The following is a 21,286-nucleotide window of genomic DNA, read 5'->3' as shown; positions in this document are numbered from 1 at the left end:
CTGGTTCCTTCTGCTCCCGGGGGTCTCTGGTTCCTTCTGCTCCTGGGGGTCTCTGGTTCCTTCTGCCCCCTCAGGATGTCATGTTGCCTTCAATCTGCAGGTCATCCACCCTTAATAACTATCACCAACTAACTGAACATAATCAAATCAATTAATGGCATATTAAACAAACAGGATTTCCTTCAATTCTGTTTCAATTTGCTTTTTTTTCTTCTGCAGGAACTTAACTGGCACATTTCCTAACTACCCTGATGTAGAAGAAGGTGGCTCGGCTATTATTTTTTCTAACAAGACCCCAGAACAGGTACAAATATGTTTGAGAAATAAAGTGTAAATATATCACTATCGTATTTCTTTAAATGTTAATGTTAATGGGTTCATAATGTTGTTTGGTTATTTTCCCACAGATATTTACATGAAAACACTTGGGTGTTCATCAGTGCAGATACCTTCTTTTTGTTGTTGTAGTTTGGCCGGGGCTGGGTTCAAACACCCCACCCTCGGTATATGGGGCCAGCGCCCTACTCACTGAGCCATAGGCACCACCCCATCAGTGTAGATACTTTCAAATTTATTTCAAATTGAATTCATCCTTTTTCCTGCCTTACATTTGAAAGAGATGTGAGGATGTGTGGAGGTTATTTCCTTAGTACATTCTGAGCAGCCTGACTGTAGGAGCCCTTTGAGTTCTAGTCCCTGCGTCCCTCCCGCTCTGTCCTCCTCAGCTCCTGGGCTGTTCCTTGGGGCATGTCCTGCTCTGCTTAGTGCCGGGTGTCCTGCTCTTAATTCCTGCCTTAACAGTGTCTTGGGACAGAAGCACCTTTGACCATCTCCATAGTTGCTCCAGTGGGATTTGACAAAACAGAAATCTTCAATGACTTTTTAAATGTCCTGATAAACTAGAAATAAGAAAGCTCTTCTTAGCCTCACTGCATCTAACATAGAAATTTCTGCCTCTAACTCAGTGGTGAGGCATTAGAGAAACTGCCATTAAAAGTGAAAATGAGGAAAATAATATTTGCTATCAGAATTATTAACGTTTCCCCAGCCAGTCTACCAAATACAGTAAGATAAGAAAAGTTGCAAATGTTTAAAAAGTGATAACTTTATAATTGTTTAAGATTATGTGATTATTTTTCTCAGACGTTTAATAAATTTACCAAGAAATTATATTGACAAAACTTTACTAAGAAAATGAAAGATGATTTGAACAAACAGAATGAAGGGAGTTTCCCTGGATGGAAAGACTCACTCAGGCACAGATACACACTGTCATTTCATTATTCAGTGCAGTTAATACAATGCTAATCAAAATCAAAACAGGTTTTACTGACATCATTATTTTCAAGTTTATCTGGAAGAATAAATGCATGGAAATATCCAAAAAATAAAAGAGCTATAATTATGGGGAACTTGCCATATTGATATAAAACAAATTATAAAGGCCAAGTAACTAAAACAGAATAATAATGGAAAAAGAATAGAAAAATAACACCAGCAACAAAAATAACAAGTAACATTTATTGGACAAATATTCTGTGCCAGAAACTAAGCAAAATACTTTATGTAAATCCAAGCGTCTGATTCTCTCAGCTCATAAAGATCAAACCATTTGACCACGTTGGCAGTTAATAGAGTTGTAGAGCTGAGATCCAAGCCCCGGCCGTCTGACTTTGGAATAGTGAGCTAAGAAACTGAGGCAGTTGCAAACTGAACCTCACTGACGTGCTGATGACTTTTCAGAGCACTGGGGAAGGGTGAACAATATTGGGACAACTGACTCACCATTTGGCAAAGTCAAATAGATCTGCCCTAATTATACACACTAAATGTCACTTAAATATTTTCATGAAAAAACATTAAGCCACAGATTAACAGAAGAAATTGTTTGAATATTTAATAATCAAATTAAATATTTAATATTTAAGGTGGAGATTAATTTTATAAGCTTATCACTCCAGACTGACAGCATGAAAAGAATAAGCTGATATATTTAACTACATAAAACTCAAATGGAAAAAGAAACATAAATAAAACTAAAGTTATATGATAAACTGAGAAAAATATTTGCAACATATGTGGGTGTTTTTGTTTTTGTTTTTTTTTTTGCAGTTTTCAGCCAGGGCTGGATTTGAACCCGCCACCTCTGGTATATGGGCTGGCACCCTACTCCTTTGAGCCACAGGCACCACCCTGTGAATATTTTTTATATGTAAAAAGTTCTTAAAAAATTATAAGAAAAATCAGAAAACACCAATAGGAAAGCAAAGAACATGACCAGGAATTTAATAAAAGGAATTTTTATGGAAATCACTAGCAAAGAAATTTAAATATAAAGTAACGTTGCTGTATCTCTTTTCACCTATTAAACTCATAAAATTTTTCAATTATGAAAACTGGAATTGGTGTGCACGTGGAGAAAAGGAGAAAAGTCACAATTATTCATTGCTGCTGGGTATAAAAATTAGCATGACATTTTTTAAAGAACATGGATGCAGTAAATATCAAAAGTTTCAATGTGTGTACCCTTTGACTCCCAAATGCTATTTAGGGAATGTCTACTAAAGAAATAATAATAAGACAAGTCATCCTAGACCAGAGGTCATCGCAGTGCCTTCAGAAAGGACCCATCAGTAAATATTTTAGGCTTTGGCATACACATTCTCTGCCACAACCAGTCAACTCTGCAGTTGAGGTGGGAGCAGCCAGAGAGGATGCACAGGTGACTGGGTGTGGTCGTGGGTTCCAGTAACACTTCATCTCAGAGGAGGGCAGCCGGACAGATGCTGTTCCTGCACTGGAGTTTGCAACCCTGCCACAGATGATGGAAAGCGATTTGTGTCTGTCATTCCTGCAGGCATGTCCAACCTGGGGCCTACAGGTCATGTGCAGATTATGCTAGGGGTTTTTTTGCCTATCTGTGGTGTCAGATATCATGAAAATTATGCACACAATTTTTTTTGATTATCCGCTTTCATTGGTGTTTGTGTATTTAACGTGTGGCCCAAGACACCTCTTACTCTCCCAACATAGCACAGAGAAGTCAAACGGTTGGACACCTTGGTAGCATTGACAAAGAAGAAAACGATCCAATGCTTTAATACAGAACTAGGTGAGCACCATACAGGGCTGTGCGGCTGTGAGCAGCAAGCTGCAGGTCAGCATTTCAGGACCCGCTGACCCACGGCCCCTCCCTGCCCTGTGCTCCCCATGGGAGCCTGGCACAGGGCCCTTCCCTCCACTTGTGCATCAGAAGCCAGCCTCAGCCCCCCAACCTGGCCGCCACTGCCCTCCTGAGCACTTCTGCCTCCTCCACCGAGCTCCGTGAACACTAAATAGCCACCCTACTTGTTGGCAGTTCATCAAGCCCTGCCTTGAGTGATTGTCATTTCAGTTTTTTGCATGTGTAGGTGTTGTCCCTCAGGCTAAATCACCAGGCACAAGCTGTGTCTTGAAAAGCTCATGGCAAACTGCCAAACACGTTCTGTGTCCATTTAGAAAGGCAGCAATTACAGGATTAAGGATGTTGGTGGAATGTCTAAATTGTCCATGAGAAACATTAAAAAGTAGAGCTATTTCTAGTCAAACTAGAAACAAAAGAAAATTGAGGGTACCTGGCAAATACATGAAAGTAAACCAAAGGGAACCCTGAAGCGGCTTAACTCCAAAAGGCAGAGGATGGAAGAGTCAGAACAGCACAGCAGGCAAAGTTCCCGATCGGTCACACCACCCAGCAGAGCTGCGACCTGAGACAGCTGCTCCCCTCTCCCCTGCGGCACAGAGATCCTGGCAGGGCCCTCCTCCCTGGGCTGACACAGTAACTAGATGAGACCACAGGTGCGACATCCTTAGAACAGAGCTCAGCACGTTGAAATCTTTCATAAAATCTTAGCATTTGGTACCGATGTTAGCAATAGCATTAGTGCTAGTAGTACCAGCAGCCGGAGCAGCGATGGTGTGACAAGATAGTAGATTGACCACCATCATTATGACAAGGTAATGAATGGTTAAATTCATATTTACAAAACAAAAATAATGTGAATACTTTTTATTTAATGAGCATAGCATTGATACAACCCCCCCAAAACATTGAACATAGTAAGAACCCACAGATCTGTCTTCCTTATGAGCATGAACACAAAAATTTAAACTAAAACATTAGCACACGACAACCAGTAACACATTAAGTAAGCAAAATGCCGCAGTCAAGGAGCGGTCGTCCAGGGATGCAGGAACAGTCTGCGTTCAGGGTGCCCATGTACAAAACGCCGCAGTCAAGGAGCGGTCGTCCAGGGATGCGGGAACAGTCTGCATTCAGGGTACCCGGGCAGACACTGCATCATATAACGAGATCCCAGAGAAAAACCCTAAACTCATACCTGTAGATCCCACAGGGCATTTTACAAATTTGTCATCCATTCTTGATGTTTAAAAATTAATTTCGGCAAAATTGGAATATATGGATACTTGTCAAACATGACAAAATATTTCTTAGTTCAAAACCCAAAGTCACGCTTAATTAAAGTCGCTTGAAACATTTCCACTAATGGAAAGAAAAATACAAGAAAGTCCACTGTCCCCACTATTATTCACATTGCTGCATAGGAATTCCTGAGCACTATTAGGCAAGAGAAATAACATAGAAATACAGAAAGGGGGGTGGAAGAGACAAATGGTCCCTTTTTCCAGACATGTTCTATTCTTAGAAAAACAAAAAATACACTGAAAAACTAAATAATATGAGAAGATGGGGGAATTACAAAATTAGTATACAGAAAGCAATAGCTGCTGTACATACAAACTAGATAGAAAATATTGTAAGAGTTTATTTACAACGGCAGCAACACGAAGGGAAAAGGCCCAGGAATAAACTTAATAATAAATGTGTGTTCTGTGTGAAGAAAAATTCAAAATGCTTCCAAACAATGCAAACGCAGAAATGGAGAAGGGACCCTGTTCAGAGGGAGGAGTGCTCAAAACCGTAAACACTCAGCTCTCCCAAACGCCATCTATAAATAGAATATGATCCCCATAAAAATACTGACAGCATTAAGTTGGGGGCAGGGGAGGGGAGACAGGAAAGGGTAACCACCCCAAACTTAAAGTAGAAAGCAAATAATCAAGAATAACCAGTAGAATTCTGAAAATGAAGCGCAGGGAGGAGGGACTCTGCCTGCCAGGTATGAAAACTTATTGCTAAGAGCCCTTTTGTCCAGACAAATGGTTGAAAAGACACATCAGTAGTAAAGATAGAGCATCAAGTAACCTGTGGAGATTCATGTGGAAATTCAGTATATCATGAAGGTGGCATCTCAAGTGTATGAGGAAAAAAGGAAATAAATGGTATCAGAATAGCCATTTGTCATCTCAAAGAGAAGAAAATTACATTACTATCTCTTTATACTTTACTTCAGAATGATTCCAAGTGGATCAAAGAGTTAGATATAAAACAAAACAAAAATTTAAAAGCACTAGAAGCCCCCAATAACGAAATATATCATAACCTCAATGGCGAAAGATCTTTCTAACTATGGTGCTAACCTGGGAGTCAAAGAAGAAAAAAATGACAAATTTATCTACAGAGGAAAAAAAGTTTTTAAATTTGCATGGGAACAATGACATTGGGTAAGACAAATGACAGGTGACGTCCTGGGAGAATTACTTGTAATGAGTATCGCAGACAAGAGATCATTTTCTGATACATAAAGAACCCCTGCAGCTCTATAAGAAAAAGACCAGTAGCCCAATACAAAAACATAGCAAAAAGTTATGAACACTCTCCAGAAAAGGAAGCCCAAATGGATCTGAAACATAACAAAAGATGTTAAATGTGAAAAAATGATCAACCTCGAACATATAAAAGAAATGCAAATTAAATCTATGCTGCCAGACAAAAATTGATCAACTGAACCTCATCAAAATTCAAACCTTCTGCCTTTCAAAAGACACCCATGAAAAAGTAAAAAGACTGGGAGAAGATATTTACAAAAAGTGTAACATATACCAGCTGAAGAACTTGTATCCAGAGTATACCAAGTACTCTTACACTTCAGGAACAAGGAGACAGTCATCCAAGAACGGACAAAACACTCAGCCAGCCAATTCTCAAAGGAAGATACGTGAGTAGTGAATAATAACACAAAAAGATGCTTGAAAGATGCTTTTCCTTTCCAAGGGAAGGAAAATTAAAACCATGATGGGATACTACTTCACACCCACTAGGATGGCTTTAATAAAAAAGAAGAATTATATCAGATAAAACAGACTTTAAATCAACAACAGTAAAAAAAAGGCAAAGATGGTCCTTATATAATGATAAAGGGATCAATTCAACAAGATAGAACAATTCTAAGTATATATGCACCTAACACTGGCGCTCCCAGGTTCATAAAACAAATACTACTAGACCAAAGAAATGAAATAAGCAGTAATATAACAGCAGTGGAGTCCTTCAACCTTCCACTGACAGAACTGGACAGATTATTGAGGCAGAAAATCAACAGTCCCCTTTAAAATCTAGAGTCCTGGATTTTAACTGGAATTAAAAGAGACTCTAGAACAAATCAACCTACTTTGTAGGACATTCTACCCACCGACTTCAGAATCTACATTCTTCTCATTGGCACATGGAGGACTGTCTAAGACAGACCGTACGTTAGGCCATAGACAAGTCTCAGCAAATATTAAAAAAATCAAAATCATACCTTGTATTTTCTCAGACCACAGTGGAATAAACTACAAATAAATTCCAAGAGGAACTCTCTAAACTATACAAATACATGGAAATTAAACAACCTGTTGCTAAACTATCCTTGAGTCAATAACAGAATCAGAATAGATATCAAAAAAATTGAGAACAATTAATGTTAATGGTGACATAAACTACCAAAATCTCTAGCTACCAAAAGAGCAGAGCTAAGAGGGAGGTTCACAATCCTACATACATACATACTACGTAACACCTATATCAAAAAGGCAGAAGGGCCACAAATTAACAGCCTGTCACACCATAAGGAACTAGAAAAACAAGACTAAACTAAACCAACAGCTACCAGAAAATAAGAAATAACAAAGATTGTAGCATATCTAAATGAAAGTTATAACCAGAAAGCAATGCAACAGGTTAATAAAAAAAACTGGTTTTTGAAAAACAAAATGTATACTGTATTTTGTAAACAAAATAACTACACCACTAGCTAGATTAACCAAGGGAAAAAAGAGAGAGAATTGAAAAACGCTCAATCCAAAAAAAAGAGATAACTCCAGTGAGATTAGCACACATCACAAAGTCCCAAATCTGCAGATGATGACATGGAGATGGGGAGAAGTTTACACTGCTCATGGAATTGCAAACTAATACAATCTTTCTGGAAGGAAGTATGGAGAATTCTTAAAGAACTAAAACTCGACCTTCCATTTGATCTCACAATCCCATTACTAGACTTCTACCCAGAAGAACAAAAATCATTTTACCACAAGGACTTTCACACCAGAATGTTTTATTGCAGCTCAGTTCACAAGTGCCAAGCTGCAGAAGCAATCCAGATGCCCATCAACCCATGAATGGATTAACAAACTGAGGTATGTGTACACTGTGGAGTACTATTCAGCCATGAAGAGTAAAGTCTCCATCCAAAGATGGAGACTTCTTTTGTGTTTACCCAAAATGTAAATGTGTTTACCTGAATGAAGTTGAAACACATTCTTCTTAGTAAAGTATCTCAATAATGGAAAAAAAAATATCCAATGTACTCATTACTCATATGAAACCAATATGTAAACAACTACATACCCGCATAAAAGATAAAACACAAATATAGACAGGCAGGGAGGAGAGGGGAATGGGGGGGTGATTGGAGGGATCTCACCCAATGTGCACAGTGTGACGGTGTTCTGCATGCCCCAGGTGAGGGGCTCATCTACAACTTGAACTTTACCTTAGAATTGAAAACAATGTAACCTAGATATTTGTACCCTCACATTAATTTCAAATAAAAGAAAAAAAGGAGATATTATAACTGATACCACAGAAATACAAATGGACACCTGTATGCACCCAAACTAGAACGTGGAGAGGAAATGGATACATTTTTGGAAACATACAAAAAAATCTCCCAAACTTGAATTAGGAAGAAACTGAAATCCCATACAGAACAATAATGAATAACAAGATTAAGTCAGTGATAGAAAAGTCTCCCAGTGGGGGAGAAAAATGCCCCAGACCAGAGAGATTCACAGCCAAATTCTACCAGATCTACAAAGAATTGATATCCATCCTATGGAAACTGTTGCTTAATATCAAGAAAGAGGAAACCGTCCCTAACACTTTCTGTAGAAGTCTAGCAGGTGGATTTGTTCGAGTCCCATTTAATTCCAGTGTTTCTTTGTCTGATGCTCTGATACCAACGCCTGATAAAGACATAACAAAAAAGAAAACTGCAGAACAGTATTCTTCATGAACGTAGATGCAAAAATCCCCAACAAAATACTGGCAAACTGAACCCAACAACATGTCAAAAAGATAATTCACCATGGTTATGCAGGTTTTATCCCAGGGGTACAAGAATGGTTCAACGTATATAAATCAATAAATGTGCCTCACCACATAAACAGAATTAAAAACAGAAATTATGTGACCATCTCAAGAGATGCATAAAAAGTATTCAGTAAAATCCAGTACCCATTCACAATAAAAACCTTTATAAACTAGGCATAGAAGGAACATACTTCAAGATTGTAAAAGCCACATGTGACAAACCCACAGCTAACATCCTACTGCATGAGGTAAAGTTGGAAGCATCCCCGTCAGAACCAGAGCAAGACCACAAGAAAAACCCTTTCCCCCTAAGAACTAGAACAAGACAACAAGAAGGGTCACCACTTCTATTCAACTAGTACTGGATGTCCTAGACCAGTTGGGCAAGAGTAAGAAAGAAAGGGCCTCCAAATAAGAAAAAGATCTAATTCCTCCAAAAGCCTGGAAGAATTGATAAATAAATTAAGTCTCAGGTTACAAAATTACTGTACACAAGTCAGTAGCTTTTCTATACACTAGTAACAGCCAAGCTGACAATCAAATCAAGAATGCAATACCATGTATGATAGCTACAAAATACATAAAATAAATAATTAAATAATTAAATAAAATGAAATACTAGGAATATACTTGACCAAGGAAGCAAAAGATCTCTATAAAGAGAACTGCAGAACACTGATGAAATAAATCACTGATGGGCAGGGTGCAGTGGCTCACACCTATAATCCTAGCACTCTGGGAAGCCAAGGTGGGTGGATTACCTGAGCTCAGGAGTTTGAGACCAGCCTGAACAAAAGCAAGATCCCATGTCTAAAAAACAGCCAGGAATTGTGGCAGGTGCCTATAGTCCCAGCTACTTGGGAGGCTGAGGCAAGAGGATCACTTGAGCCCAAGAGTTTGAGGTTGCTGTGAGCTATGATGCTACAGCACTTTACTGGGGGCAAGAAAGTAAGACAACCAAAAAAAAAAAAAAAGAAGAAAGAATCACTGATAGCACAAACAAAAGGAAAAACATCCCATGTTCATGGATTGGAAGAGTCAATATTGTTAAAATAGCCATACTGCCCAAAGCAATCTACAGAATCAAAGCAATCCCTATCAAAATTTCAGTTACATTTTCCCTAGCAATAAAAAACATTCTAAAATTTATATGGAACCATAAAAGATCTTGAATAATCAAATCAATATTGAGCAAAAGGTTCAAAGATGGAGACATCACATACCCTTATTTTAAAATATATTACAAAACTAAAGTAATCAAAACAGCATGGTACTGGCATAAATACAGACACAGAGACCACTGGAATAGAATACAGAGCTCAGAAATAAACTCACACATTGCAGTAAATTGATTTTTGACAGAAGTGTTAAGAACACACAATAAGGAAAGGACAGTTTCTTCAATAAATGGTGATAGGAATACTAGATATACACAAACCAATGAAACTGAATTCTTATCTAAAGCCATATACAAAAACTAACTCAAAATGAACTAAAGACTTGAGCATGAGACCTGAAACTGAAATTCTATGTACTGTGTAGCATGATGTTTCCATATATGTATACATTGTAGAATGAAATCAAGCTGATTAAACATCAGCTTTTTGTGACTATAGTATGGTTGGTACATTTCTCATAGTTGTACTGGAAAGTTTCTAGTGCTACATTTCTAGCAAAACTACTAGAAGAAACAGAGGGAAGTTCCATGACCTTGGTCTGGGCAGCGATTTTCCGGATATGACTTCAGAAGCACAGACAACAAATGTAAAAACACACAAACAGGATTGCACGAAACTAAACAGCTTTTACACAGCCAAGGAAACAAGTAGCAGAGTGAAGAAGCAACCTGGGGATTTAAAAAAAATGTTTGTAAACCAAACATCCAATAAGGGGTTAATATCCAAAATGTGAAAGGAATTCAAACAACTCAACAGGACAAAAACAAATAACATGATTTTTTAAATGGAGAAAGGACCTAAGTAGACATTTCTCAGAAGAAGACCTACTAATAACGCCCAGCAGGTGTATGGATTTTTCTCCAGCCTCAACATTTTTCTTCAACATCACAAAAAAATGCAAATTAAAACCACAATGAAATTTCACCTCACTCCTGTTAGAATGGCTATGATCAAAAAGAGGAGAGATAACTAGGGTTGGCAAGGGTGTGAGGAGGAGGACGCCTTCTTACAGTTTTAGTAGGCGTGGAAGGTAGCACAGCCTTATAGAACACGGTGAAGTTTCTTCAGAAAACTAAACGTAGAATCGCCATATGATCCAACAATCACTCACTACTGGGTCTATTTCCAAAGGAACTGAAATCAGTATGTCAAAGACAGGTCTGCCCTCCCACGTTCACAGTAGCCAAGATACGGAAACAACTTCAGAGCCCGTCGGTGGACAAATGAGTAACAGTGACGTGGTGTGTACACTCAATGGAATACTATTTGGCCTTTAAAATGAAGGAAATTCTGTCATTTGTGACAAGGTTCATGACCCCAGAGGACATTATGCTCCGTGAAATGAGCCAGGCACAGAAAGACAGACACTTCATCTCCCTTAACGTGTAGGATATTTTAAAATTTTTAGAGAAGCAAAGAGTAGCATGGTGATTAGCAGGATCTGGAGGGAGCTTAGAGGGCTGGGGAGATGTTGGTTACAGGGTACACAGTTTCAGTTAGACAGAAACTAATTGAGGTGACTATAATTGTACAGAGGCGACTATAATTCATAATAATGTATTGTTAATTTTTTAATTCCTAAGAGAATAAATTATAAATGTTCTTATAACAAAAAGTGACAGGTGGGTGGTGCCTGTGGCTCAAAGGAGTAGGGTGCTGGCCCCATATGCCAGAAGTGGAGGGTTCAAACCCAGTCCCGGCCAAAAACTGCAAAATTAAAAAAAAAAAAAGTGACAGGTGTGTGAGATGATGGAGGTGTGAGTTAGCTTGATTTCACTCCGTACCGTACCTGTGTCTCAGAGCATCAGATCCCGCACACATTGCATGACTTTTTACCATTTATACCTTAATAAAAAAGAAAAGGAAAAAAAGGAAGTGGATCTCGTTGGTTGGTTAATATCATGGGGAAGAAACTTCTTACTATACGTATGTGTAATTATTTCATAATTTTTTATGTGTGCGGCACATAAATACCTATTCAAAAGTGAAGTTAATGAACTAATTAAGAATATAGAGGAAATAAATCATATAACTGGTAAAGCTTTAAAAGCAGTTGAAATGTAGACTCCACCACTAAGGATTTCATCTTTTCGTTGGCCGCTCACATTTTAAAAATCAGGCTTTTTGTTTAAGGTAACAAAGAGAGATTTTTGTTTAGGAAGAACAAAGAGAAAGTTTAGAGCACTCAAAGAGAGTTGGAAGTGGGTCCCTCTCATGAGGGAGAGAATGTGAGACAAACTTATCGGGCTGTTTTTTAAAAGACTTTACATTTTTTAAAATTTCCCAACTGCTAAGGACCAAAAAATGCCCGTGTTCCCCAAGTGTTCCAAAGCACTGCAGACTGGGGCAACCACAGCTTGATTCCAAGAGTTGAAGGGAGTCTTATCCCCAAGGAAGACATGGCAATTTGGACAACAAGGGACCATTACTTCAGTCTAAACCCCCCCGTTTTATTACCGGATAATGTGCATAACACCTCTCACCTCCCCCACACACCTCTCTGAGCCTCAACCACCAAACCTCCACTGGCACCTGGACAGGGGTCTCTGCAGAGTATATAATTGCTGTCTCCTAGGCCCCGGACTTCAGTTTTCTTTTTTAAAGCCCAGATGGTGTTAGAATACCCTGCTTTGTTCATGATGAAGCTATTTCTATATTCTTTACATTTATAAACTAAGCTCTTAAGAAGAAACATAGGCATAAATATCAAAAATATAATACTGGAAAATAAACTTCAGCATTTGGGGAAGTCTCTTAAGAAAGCAGCAGTAAGAAGGGCTTCCCCAGGACGGTGGGCTCGCCCAGCACGCGGGGCGTAATGACAATGGCCTTGTCTCCCCACCCCATTTTTTCATTGAAACCCTTGCCCTGTCCTCAGAGCTAACAACAGCATCAGAATTTGGGGTGCTTACATTCTTTTATGTTTTTGTATCGGAGACAGTGGTGTGTGAGTTGTTGGTTCACCTGTATGCTTCTCATGCTATAGAATAAATTGACACTTTTCTTTCTCCACTACGAGAGTCATCCTGGTTTAAGTCCTAGTTCAGCTGCTTACTAGCATGTCCTTGACCAAGTACCCAAGTCTGTGTCCCTGCCTCTCAGCCATATCATGAGGCAGAGGCAGAGGAAACCGAGTCTCGGTGGGTGATGCCGCTCGTCTCAGCCACAGGACCAGTGCTGAGCCCTGCGTCCACACAGCAAGTGCCCGGTCCGGGTCGCTTCTCCACCTCCCACAATTCACAGCTCTCCATGGCAATGAGTGACCGATGGCACCTGTTGTATTGAACTGAATTTTATGCTTTTTAACAAATACCTAATTTTCCAACAGTGCTAATCCTATGTGACCCAGGTACTTCTTAACAAATATTTTAAGTTTCAGAAGAATGGTATTTCATGACTGTAGGAAAGAGACATTAAGTCACGGATAAAAGAAACCACCTCTGAGAATGGCGTCCCTGAGAAGGGATGCGGGTCCTGCACAGCGCGGGGAGGGTGTTACAGAGCAGCTGCTGCCATCACGTCCAGGCGGAGTGTCCTCAGTGTGGATTTTGACAAGTTGTCGGCAGAGCTGGCACGTCCAGCTGTGCTGAGATGTCCGGGGAGCTGTGACCCCTCCCAGTGTCTGTGGCGCCGATAAGAGCTGGAGCAGCTCGGAATTAGGGAGGGAACCGCCGAGACATGCTTGGCCTCTCTCTCCATCCACCCCTGAGAGCCAGTGGCTGCCTCCCCCAGAGCAATCTGACTAGTGGTGGGTGGTGCGGAGGGCGCCCTGCCAACCCCAGAGAGGGTCAGCCTCCAAGGGCCAGAGCAGGGCAGCAGTTGACACGGACCAGCACAAATCCTTCTTTCCAGACAGGAAAAAGAGTCCTCCTTCTGTTAGGGATCTATTTAAATGCTGTTCCTATTTTGTTTCTTACCAGGTTATTAATGATATCCTTGCAAGCCAGGAAGAGGAGGAAAAAGGCAAAAAGAAAAAAAAGAAAAAGGAAAAAAAGACCAAGAAAGCCAAAAAGGAGAAGGAAGTGAAAGCAACAAAGGAAAAGCTCAAGGTACAGAATTTGTTCAGAATTCTAGAAATTTGGTTTTATTTTCTGGTTAATGATTTTTTTTTCTTTGAATCAATGATATAGTCACAGTTACTTATCTCCTAGGGAGCCATAACCGTTTTTTGGATTGTTTTGTGGATTAGTTGATTAGTTGATGGATAATTTATTGCCACCTTTTCTGTGACTTATAAATGATCTATTAAGATAAATCATGGTTTCAGCAACTCAGATACGTTACGTTTTTATTCACATATATGTATATGCTACTTTCATTTTCTTTGAGAGAGATAAAGTGATTTTTATTTAATCTACCTATCAACAAGATCTGGGGGAAAGGGCAGGGTGATAAACAGTAGGTAGATCTTGAACAGGGGCGACACGCTCACAGGCCCACCAGACTAGCAGGCAAAGGACATGTTTAACGGATATTGAAGACAACCTTGTAAATCAGGTGAAAAAAGGTAGCTGGGAATTAATAGGGAGTGCTGGGGACTGTGGCATTTTGGAGAGATTACAAACCTTTTTTCTTTCTCACTATGGGTACTAAATAGTGATATATATTTATAGAAGATACTTTGAATTTTCATCCTTGAAATAAGTCATCCCACTTGTCTCTCCTCAAGGATAGAGAGAAGGAAAAATGTTTGGCAAACCAAGTAACCAGTGGAAAGTCAAAAATGCCTGGATGTAATTTAAGCATGTGTCCATTCAAACTTATCAGTTAATGTTGACAATTTGGATATATTTTAACAGAAGTATTTTTTCCCAAAGGAAATCAGAGTTCACACAATTTGGACCAGGCTTTCCCTTGTGTGGTGGGTTGAAGCTGAGGTGGGTGGGCTCCCCAGAAGCCTTTTCCTTGGGAACAGTAATTGGAGGATCTTCATCTTCAAGCCCACGGGAGAACTGTGCTGTCTGGCCCCTGTGTACTCACTCTCAGCATAAACTCTTTCTATGGGGAGCAGGGCTCAAGCCTGAAGATGGCATGATCCTAAAATGGGACTAAGTTCAGACTTACAGCCAGATACCACAGCAGACCAAAGTCTAGTCTGAATCAGCTCTGAAGAGTGGATCCTTAAAGATTCAGACTCGCTGGGACTCTATTCTGGATCAGCTCTCCAGAGTGCATCCCTCGAGGTCAGGGTCCTGCTGTGCCCCTGTTCAGACAGAGACCCAGCTCTAGCTTGGATGGCAGCAGCCACACGCCTTGTGTCTGAGCACGGTTCTGACACCACTCAGACGCGTGAATTCCTCTGTAGCAGAAGCAGTTCGACGGGGTCCAGCAGACTGTGTCTAGGAACTCTGGTGCCATGTCACAGTGAGAGAAGTGGGACAGAATGCACCCAAGCAGGCAAGCCACTTGAGTCAAAAGTCGTGAGCAAGGGAGAAAAGGTGATAATGAATATGAAAGGACAACACCCAAAGCTGACAAATGCACGGCGTGGGGGATGGTGATGAAAGCCAGGAGTTTCTCTGGACAACCCCTGGCATGGTCATGGCTGGCCGGCTGGAGGTGCTCATCCCTTCCATGTCGCCCATCTCCTGCTCCCTGAGCAGCAGCAAACCTTCCATCTGTTTCTCTCTGTCTTCATGGCTTCTTTCACTGGTTCCCATAGTTGTTCACTGCATGAACAGAAGAGAGAGCCTTGCTGCTCATTTAGAGTGCACCCCAATTGGGATGCTGGGATGGGCCCCACAGGGTCCCTCCAGAACCAAGGGACTCAATCACCCAGCGACCCAGAATTGCAGTGTGGACAGCTCACACCTAAGTCCCTCCCCAGAACTGCTCTGTTCTAAGGGAACATCTTCAAGTGAGGTTACAACCCTCCTGGGGCAGCCTGAATGTAAAGATGTCACGTGTTGGTACCAAACCCTGCCCCTCACCTCGCCTGGGCAATCCTCGGGGTCCTCCTTGCAGGACCAGGGGTGGCTTCCATGTGATTATATCACAATTCAGCTTCTCCCTCTGCCCAGGCTGCTTCCCTCACTTCCTTCCTTATGGGTGGTGTGGACCCACGAGTGTTTCCATGGAAACCAGCCATGAGACCACCTGCTGCTTTATTATTTTCCTATAAAAAGTTCAAACTTGTTCACGAAACAAAAATTACTCAATACGGTTAATTTTTTAACATTCTCTTCTTACTCCACAAAACAATTTGAATAAGTGCCCAAGAATAAGGAGAATTAGAGGAATTTTAATTTTATTCTAAGCACCTCTTCTTCTAAATATGCATGAGGGAGTTTTACACTTGCAAATTAGAAACCCACTGTTAGCGAAGCTTGTTCCATAGAAATTTGAAATTGCCAGCTACACAATCTGGTCTTTGTTGGGTGAAGGTATTTTATTAACTAGCTATTAAAAAGTCAGTTAGTAATGAACAGTTTCGAACAAAAAGCAAAGTTTGAGAACATCAGCATTTTTGAAGTTCTTACAAATGAAGGGGAAAAATCTTTCAAAATTACTTCGAAATAAAATTTTTTATACAAAGCACAAATCTACAAAACGACATGTGGTTTTTGAAAGAAGAAATGATAACCTCTATTAAAAACGAACATATTCAAATTGTGTTGCTACAGTTCTTAGAGATCAGACTATCTTTTCCAAGGACTCTTAAAAGTCTTATTCTGAAATTAATCCCAGAGCATCGCAAACCATTCCTGAGACCAGCTCCTTCGGATCCTTGTGTGAGAATTGATGTTTTGACCTGTAGAAGTCATCTGTACCCATCGTGGTTAGAGAGCAGGTGGGGGAGCGAGGAAGGGAGAGTCATGTTACTTGGGTAGACCCTGGCTTACCCCTGAGCTTCTCACAGAGGCCCAACTGTGTGATTATTCTCTGGGTCTTTTTATAATTGATCGTGTAACAGTCAGTAGCCAGTCCCATACATATAATCCCAGATAACTTGGGAAAGATGTCATACAAAAAAGCAAACAGAACTATCTGAATATTTCAGCTAACCTCTTTAGATGGAAAATAGACTGTTTTCGAAGTGTCATATAGGTAGAAAGTTGAAATTTTCCCAAGTCCACAAGATAGTTACAAATTAACATAAATAGTAAAAAGAGTTCAAAAGCAGTCCTGAGAGCTACTGGGTGTTTTAGTTGAATTTCACAACAGATCGATGTCTCTGCTTGAATTTCTAATTCATTATAGGGCTAGTGGAGTGAGAAAGAGCAGCACAGTCCTGGCAGAAATCTGCAGTTGTGCACAAGGCCATTTTTAAATAAAATATTTGTGATTAATAATCCTGCATGTATTTGATCATTTCATCAAGAAATTTGGCAAAGCAATTTAACATGAGAAATAGGAAAGGTTTTAATTGCTGATACAGATCTTTCTGGAGACCCTGCATCCTGAGATGCTTATAAAGACAAAGAAAACAGATCAATCCAGGAATTCCCATCTTCAGTGTGGGGCCAGTGGAAGAGAAAATATAAAAGCAGAGTAAACACATTCAAAAGTGAGCTTCGGAAAAGTAGTCTGTTACCCATCGGCAAGAAAAAGAGTCTGTGCCTAAATGTCACACCTTACATTACACAAGAATTAACTCAAGTGAGTCATGGACTTAAATACAGAACTGTGAAACCTTGGAATGAAAACATAGGAAGAAGAGCTTCAGGATCTAGGGCGAGACAAACAGTTAGACTGGACACTAGAGGCAGGATCCTTTAAAGGAAAAATTAATAAATTGGACCTCATCAAAATCAAAAACTTTTCCTCTGTGAAGGCCCAGTGAAGAAACAGACTAGGAGAAAACGTTTGGAAGCTTATCTGAGAAAGGACTAGTACCTAGAGTATATAAAGAACACTCAGAATGTAACAGTTTAAAAAATAGTCTTCCTGTTGAGCCCTTGGTTTTAAGTCCAAAATTGTTAAGGGTTGCAGATAAGGAGGGCCCCTGCTGAGAGCCCTTTCACGGAAGAGGAAGCTGCTGGTGGTATTTTCTGCAAACCGATAGCAGTTTGCAAATGTGCTTTCAATACGGAGGACTTCATCTCATTTCCTCCAGAGTTGCACAGACATGATGTTGGCTTTAGAAACAAAAACAACAGAAGTGGAACGCTGTGCACTCCATCTTCACAACTATGTTCCCTGTTATTTTTCAAGCCACGTATTACACCATTTGGAACTATTTAAAGTGGTTTTGACCTGTCATAACACATGATCACATGAACACTAAAGAGTCTTCTCTAAACTCACTCCAGCCATAAAACAACCAAAGTTAGTGCTGCATTCTGGAGAGACCTTGGTCCTCCACCCAGCACAGTTCCCTTCAGGAGCATGTGTTTACCTGCAGCACTACCAGGCACATCTCTGACCACAGCGCCACCTCGCCTGTCCCCAAGGACAATGGCTCCATATTGAACCATTGAGCCAACCACATTCTTAATTTATTTTAGGGCATTTTAAGCCAAATTTTGTACAACTTCACAGAGATGCTTCACCAAGAGTATCAGGAGGGAGGATGCCTTCATAGGAATGGGCACTGAGCATGCACTGCGTCCACCGGAAGGCAGAGGGGAAGATGTGAACTGTAAGTGTTCTCAGAGCCTCTGATCGGAGACACAAGGAAAAGGAACTGCAGACGGGATGATTGATTTGAAGGGAGGTCGAGACTTGCTCAGGTCAGCAACCAGGCCTGACTTTACTGATTATCTTATATACTTTCAAACATTCAGTAAGAATTTGACACAGATACAAAGAAGTGAAGTGAAGTAACATTAGGAAGCTACCATTAAGATTACAATTCAGTGTGAAGGCTGAGGAACACATATACAATTGATTTTGTTTAGAGTGAAAACATAAAGGAGACTGCTTGTCTGTTCTCGCTGGCCTAAACCAAACTAGAGATTATAATGATAATGAAGGAAGAAGACGGAGAACAGAACCCAAGCTCGAGGACATGTGTTGGAGCTTCCAGCTGCAACCCCAGACTAGCTCTCCAGATCTCTTTGTGGGAGTATTTCTGCATATCTATAGGCCACCCACAGAAACTCGATCTTCAAAGAAATTGTTCCCAGAGCCATTCTCCTGGAGGAACACGTGAAGCAAACTGCCATGTCTGAGCATGGGGTGCTTATCTCTACAGTAAACCCAGGAGTAACTTGGCTTCTGAGCTATAGCGAGAATACAGGCCCTCAGCCAGGGAACCGGGGGTCCTATGCTTAGACCTCCCTGAAGTTGTACGGAAACTTCTAAGGGAACATGCATTCTTCTGGGAAAATGGTGGAGAAACTTTCTTCATGTTTTCAAAGGCTCCTTCTCTGTAAAAAAGCTCAAAAACCACCACTGCTTAGAAAAGGATCTGTTTGGTTGCATGGGAGAAGGGCCCCGGGAAGCCCTAGAGGTTCAGAAGACAATGAGGATCACCAAGTGCTGGAGGAGACAAGGGGGTTCATGGAGGATGTGGGGTGCCAGTTAGGAGACTCCTCCAGGAGTCTACACTGATGACCCAAGTCTCCCCACGTCTCCCCATCTCCACTGCTACCACCTGGCACCATAAGGCCCCATGGCATCCCAGGGACAACCACACCAGCTCCCTGCCCCCGTGCTCTACAGTCTGCTCCCCACACCACTGGAGTGACCGCACACTCTGACCAGCACCTATCATAGCACTGGGGGCTCAGGAGCTGTTTCTGAAGAAATAAATAAGTGCTCCGGTGAAGGCCTGCCCGGGACCAGAAGTGCTGGGTCCTGGAAGATAGAACAGCTGCAAGAGACAGAAAGGACATATGGCCTGGCCGCCTGAGTGTAGGAGGGACAGGAGAGACCAGGCGTCTGCAGTGGAACAGGAGCAACAGTGAGGGCAGAGGCCGGGCTACCTGTAGAGGTACGTGGTCAGGCAGCTGGAAGTTCAGGGTGGACTTGGGCAGGATAGGGCTGGGGAGCCTGTCAGCACTCAGCGCTGGTCAGGAAAGCCTTGGCTAGAGGTGGGGCAGTGGCTGAGCTGCCTGAAACCCGACCAGCAAGGCTGGAAGTGAAGAGTCTGGGCTACAGCCACACAGGGGCCGGAGAGGGAGTGAAACCAGGGAGGGGTAGTGTGACCAGCACAGAAGGTGGGAATACATCTGGGTGCAGACAAGGCTGGGTGCACATCTCCTGCGTGTCCTTTGGAGATGACACATGTATAAGCAGGTTCATTATGAGGTGAGCATCCCCAGACTATGGAGGCTGTTCAGTCCCCTGGTCCATGAGCTGGAGACCCAGAGAAGCCGCTGGTGCAGCTCAAGGGCCTGAGGGCCCAGGAGCCAGGAGTCTGTGGCCGCCTGAGAGCTGAGCGAGCCCGTGTGGGAGATGCAGTTTCTTCCTCACTGTATAGCCAAAGAGCTGCCTCTGACAAAAATGAAACACCAGATCCCATCACTTTAGACTCCAATGTGGACCTCTCGGCTCTGCTGTTTCTTTTGTGTGGGACAGAACAGCCCTCGGAAGCCCTGATAGGCCTGGGCTCCCTGGAAATGTAGAGAGAAAACGGGAATGATGCCTCACAGGCAGGCTCAAAACTAGCTGGAGGAGCTTGATTTTTTTTTTTTTTTTCAAATGACGAGAGCTATCATTTTTATGTTAAAGTAGAGTTTTTAGCTATAAGAATTTCAGAACTGGTTTTCACTTCTGAATCTGGAGAAGGGGGTGCTATTTCTCTTTCATCAGTTCAGTGAGGCAGAATCAGGCTCCTGGAAATCACAGCTCGACCCCTGCCCCACCCCTAGGACAGACCCTGGGGAAGCAGCAGGTAATCTGAAGGCGCGGAGTGACTGTTTGACATTTGAACTTGTATGTTAACGGATCTATGCCAAAATGTAGACCCTCAGCTCTGAAAACTAACAGTGCAGCCCGATTTGAATTTTTCCTCATACCTTCCCGTTTGAGATGGAAGCCGTCCCTCAGCAGCCCCCTTCAGACGCCTACATCTGACAACAGAAGATTTTCAACAGAACCTGTGTGCACTTGGGTCGCTCTTTTAAGTCAAGCAGGAAATTGTCTTAATCATTAGCATTTGAGAAGTCATACAGAGAAGTTTATCTCTGCCCTCCTAACTTCATTACGACAAGTACTGAGGATAAAATTCCTGACAATGAAACCTCTTTGAAACATTCCTCCGTATTTTTATCCCTGTGTCCCTCAGTCTATCTCACTGACTCTAAGAGTTACAAATACCCTGCACGCAGCATCCATCTGTGTAGTGTGAAGACAAATTTCACACAGTAGCCCGTTACTAAAAGTTGTCAGTTTCAACAAACTGGCTTTATAAACAAGCAGTAGCCTCCCTTATCTGTGGTTTTACTTCCCAAGGTTTCAGGTACCCATGATGTTCAAGCGTGGCCCAAAAAATATTAAATAAGAAATTCCAGAAATAAACAATTCATTAGTTTTAAACTGCAAGCCCTTGTGAGTAGCGTGATGAACTCTGCGGCCATCCCCCCCCCCACCCCAGGACGTGAATTGTCCCTTTGTCCTGCGTTTCCCCACTGTACACACCACCCACCGTTACTACATTAACAGGGCTTAGCACTGTCCTCGGTTT

At 41.5% G+C, this 21,286-nt stretch overlaps 1 protein-coding gene across 1 annotated transcript in view; it reads left to right on the top strand.

Annotated features, from left to right (window-relative positions):
• The window catches only part of IQCA1 (IQ motif containing with AAA domain 1), a 165,179-nt gene that overhangs the window by 74,081 nt on the left and 69,812 nt on the right, over positions 1–21,286 (top strand). Inside the window, exons 7-8 of the mRNA XM_003798264.3 lie at positions 220–304; positions 13,635–13,763. Coding sequence (XP_003798312.3) covers positions 220–304; positions 13,635–13,763 — 214 coding nt within the window. The remainder of the gene's footprint in view (positions 1–219; positions 305–13,634; positions 13,764–21,286) is intronic.

Source organism: Otolemur garnettii, unplaced genomic scaffold, assembly GCF_000181295.1.
Source record: "Otolemur garnettii isolate 467f Iridium unplaced genomic scaffold, OtoGar3 scaffold00133, whole genome shotgun sequence".
NCBI lineage: Eukaryota > Metazoa > Chordata > Mammalia > Primates > Galagidae > Otolemur > Otolemur garnettii.
This window is presented reverse-complemented; position numbering and strand designations above follow the sequence as displayed.